This window comes from Electrona antarctica, assembly GCF_951216825.1.
Source record: "Electrona antarctica genome assembly, chromosome: 17".
Classification (NCBI taxonomy): domain Eukaryota; kingdom Metazoa; phylum Chordata; class Actinopteri; order Myctophiformes; family Myctophidae; genus Electrona; species Electrona antarctica.
This window is the reverse complement of record NC_136798.1, coordinates 39,274,884-39,278,625: the sequence shown is the minus strand read 5'-3', so window position 1 is coordinate 39,278,625 and position 3,742 is coordinate 39,274,884. Positions and strand designations below refer to the sequence as shown.

The 3,742-nt window shown below is 49.4% G+C and overlaps 1 protein-coding gene across 1 annotated transcript; it reads left to right on the top strand.

The window, feature by feature from the left end:
• Positions 1-909: 909 nt before the first annotated feature.
• Positions 910-2,301, top strand: LOC306940884 (NADH dehydrogenase [ubiquinone] iron-sulfur protein 2, mitochondrial-like; the record flags this gene model as incomplete). Its single annotated transcript, XM_079526132.1, has 1 exon — positions 910-2,301. The coding sequence occupies one exon, from the start codon at positions 910-912 to the stop codon at positions 2,299-2,301; it is 1,392 nt and encodes a 463-aa protein (XP_079382258.1).
• Positions 2,302-3,742: the final 1,441 nt, after the last annotated feature.

The window sequence follows — 3,742 nt, the reverse complement described above, 5'->3', positions numbered from 1 at the left end:
GGAGGAACTACTTCAAAGACCAGAGGAGCCTGTTGGGTCAATGTTTACACTTTCCAGTGTAAACATTGTGACAAGAGTTTATCTCAGTCAGGTAACCTGAATAAACATCAGCATGTACACACTGGAGAAAAACCTTTCCAATGTAAAAATTGTAACAAGAGTTTCAATGATTCAAGTAATCTGAAGAGACACCAGCGTATCCACACTGGAGAAAAAACATTTCACTGTAAACATTGTTCCAAGTGTTTCAGTCGGTCATGTGGAGATCGATTACAATTACGATTGTTTGTAATCAATCTTGTGAGATGATAAGAACAAACATTAGATTTATCTTTATTGTCTTTAGCGTTTTCTTAAACAAACATTGTTGAAAGACAAACATTAAAGCCATATATAGGAGGGGCTAGCGCCCCTCAAAAATTGTAACCTGAAGACACACCTGCGTGTCCACACTGGAGAAGAACGTTTCCTGTGTAAACTTTAAGAAGTGTTTCTGTAAGAAGTGTCTCAATAGACACCAGATTGTTCACACTAGAGAAAGTGTCGCTAGCCCCTCCTATATCCAGGTGTGTCTACTAGGTTGGGATATAGAAGGGGTGCATTGCCTAAAAGGTTTTGGATCCGTTCCCTAGAATGACTGATATTCCATACATAGACTGTATAATCTATGATATGCCATACATTGCATTGTATAGGACGATAAACTGTATTTGGAGGTCAGTCTGAACTGAAGTCATGTGGAACTCCATATTTGGGCAAAGCCGACATCATTATTTTAGGCCGAGCCGGGTTAAAAACGACATCACAGTGTGAGGCTATAAGCGAAAGAGGGGCATACGTCCTCTGTTTGTAGTCGATGGAGCAGGTAGATAAGAATAGAAAAGCATTAGATCCGAGACGGTGCCCACTATGTTGAGGTCGCTCAACAGATTAGGACGTCCTTCAACACAACTCGTATTAAACGGCTCTGTGGTGAGCCCGGCTTGTGCCGTCCCGCAGAACAGGCGGAAACAACAATGGCAGCCAGACGTGGAGTGGATGGAGCAGTACTCCGGGGCGGTGATGTACCCCACGGCCCTCAACCGGAAATGGGTCCCGCCGCCGTGGAACGACAAAGACGCTCCCGCGGAGAAGGAGGTCTCCAACCTGACCATCAACTTTGGTCCCCAGCACCCCGCCGCTCACGGCGTGCTGCGTCTGGTGCTGGAGCTCAGCGGCGAGTCCGTCAAGAAGTGCGACCCTCACATCGGCCTGCTCCACCGCGGCACCGAGAAGCTCATCGAGCACAAGACCTACCTGCAGGCGCTGCCGTACTTTGACCGCCTGGACTACGTGTCCATGATGTGCAACGAGCAGGCCTACGCCCTGGCCGTGGAGAAGCTGCTCGGCATCCGAGCCCCGCTGCGGGCACAGTGGATCCGGGTGCTGTACGGCGAGCTGACGCGCATCCTGAACCACATCATGGCCGTCACCACGCATGCCCTGGACATCGGCGCCATGACGCCGTTCTTCTGGCTGTTCGAGGAGAGGGAGAAGATGATGGAGTTCTACGAGCGGGTGTCCGGAGCCAGGATGCACGCCGCCTACGTGAGGCCCGGCGGCGTCCACCAGGACCTGCCCCTGGGCCTGATGGATGACATCTACGCGTGGTGCAGGAACTTCTCCCTCCGCGTCGACGAGGTGGAGGAGATGCTGACCCACAACCGCATCTGGAAGAACCGCACGGTGGACATCGGGGTGGTCACCGCCGAGGAGGCGCTCAACTACGGCTTCAGCGGCGTGATGCTGAGGGGCTCGGGCATCAAGTGGGACCTGAGGAAGTCCCAGCCCTACGACACGTACGACGAGGTGGAATTCGACGTCCCCATCGGGAGCCGAGGCGACTGCTACGACCGGTACCTGTGCCGCATGGAGGAGATGAGGCAGAGTCTGCGCATCGTGCTCCAGGCCCTCAACAGCATGCCGGAGGGAGAGATCAAGGTGGACGACGCCAAGGTGGCCCCGCCCAAGAGGTCCGAGATGAAGACCGACATGGAGTCTCTGATCCACCACTTCAAGCTGTACACGGAGGGCTACCAGGTCCCTCCCGGGTCGACGTACACGGCCGTGGAGGCGCCGAAGGGCGAGTTCGGTGTCTACCTGGTGTCGGACGGCTCCAACAGACCGTACCGGTGCAAGATCAAAGCGCCCGGATTCGCCCATTTGGCGGGCCTGGATAAGATGGCCAGGGGACACATGCTTGCTGACGTGGTGGCCATCATTGGCACTCAGGATATCGTGTTTGGAGAAGTTGACCGTTAAGGCTTCTGTGCTTATATCCGTTAATTCCTCTATCTATGGAAGCCTGTTGATATCAGGTTGCCATGGTTACCTGGTAATTTTGACCAAAGTACTTGGAGGTCAAGTTTGGAGTCACGTGGAACTCCATATTTGGGCAAAACTGATGTCATATTTGATTACATGAGATTGAAGGAGCTTAGGTGACTACACACAGTATGAGGACATCAGGGAAGATGAGGCCCATCACTGTTACAAATTCATACAATTAGAGCACTAGCCCAGCCTTAGGCCTATTCATAGTCCAGTTTTCGGTGAAGAGGTAAGTAAAAACAAAGAGATGTGTTGTGTGAGTAGTGACCACTGCAAAGTGATGTCATATTGTAGTTTCCGGTGGTCACTTCTTCACTGAAAACTGGACTATGAATAGGCCTTAACTAATCTGTGAGGAGAAATGCCTTGTCACAACCTAAGAGAGTGTATCGGCCGCAACAACCGTAAGGTGTCTTTCCCCCGGATACAACACTTCACGGAGAATGTCAATAGATTTGTAAAGTGTCAACGTAATTTCCTTGAGCGGTACTTCCTCCAAAATCCCGCTACTTCTGCCGATACACTCTACAGCGTAGGCCTTGCCCAGCGTGTTGGAGCACAGGTAGGAAGACAAGCCGTCACTGGTCGAGTACGAGAATTTAGGGATTGGGAGTACAGGAGCCACACACAATGCCACACGGTTAGCACCGCCCAAAAATTCAAAATGTGTAAATTGAAATATAGGATGTGAACAAACTTCTGACCATCTAAATTACATTTGAACCTATGCACAAGACAGCATGGTCATCAAGTCCATAGACTTTACGTCACAGAACCTCCCTGCTGAGAGGACTCTGAGACAAATTAAAACTAGCTGTTGCAGGTGTAAAAAGAATACAGATTTTGCAACATGATGGCATAATTTACCCCTAAAACACATATGTTGTCAGAGATTAGTATCCAGGGTATAATTATGTCCTGCCGTGCTGTGAGGCACATTTGGCTAGGACACGGAGCGGAGCTCCCTGGTGCACAACCTACTTATGAGTGTGTCGCTGTTCAGCATGACTTCTATAATATATATCACTAAATTTGAAGAAACGACTTGTACTTGAAAAATCACACCCGTGTGAACTGAGTGGTGTAAGGTTTTATATAGCATGATCAGCTGTGGTCTTTGGCTTCAAGGGTCTCAAAGACTGAATGGCCTTCAGGTCTGATTCTGGTAGGGTCGTCTTCTGATTTATGTTGGGTCGTCAATTTTATGTTGTTTCATTTTATGTGAATGGAAAGTATCGTCTTCTGATGTTCTTTTCCTTGAAAATGATCTGTGACCATGCAGTTGATTCAGCTGGGGTGTTTGTCTGGTGTACGGTATTATATAACGTAAGATATTATATAGCCTAATCAGCTATGAGCTGTGGTCTGGTCA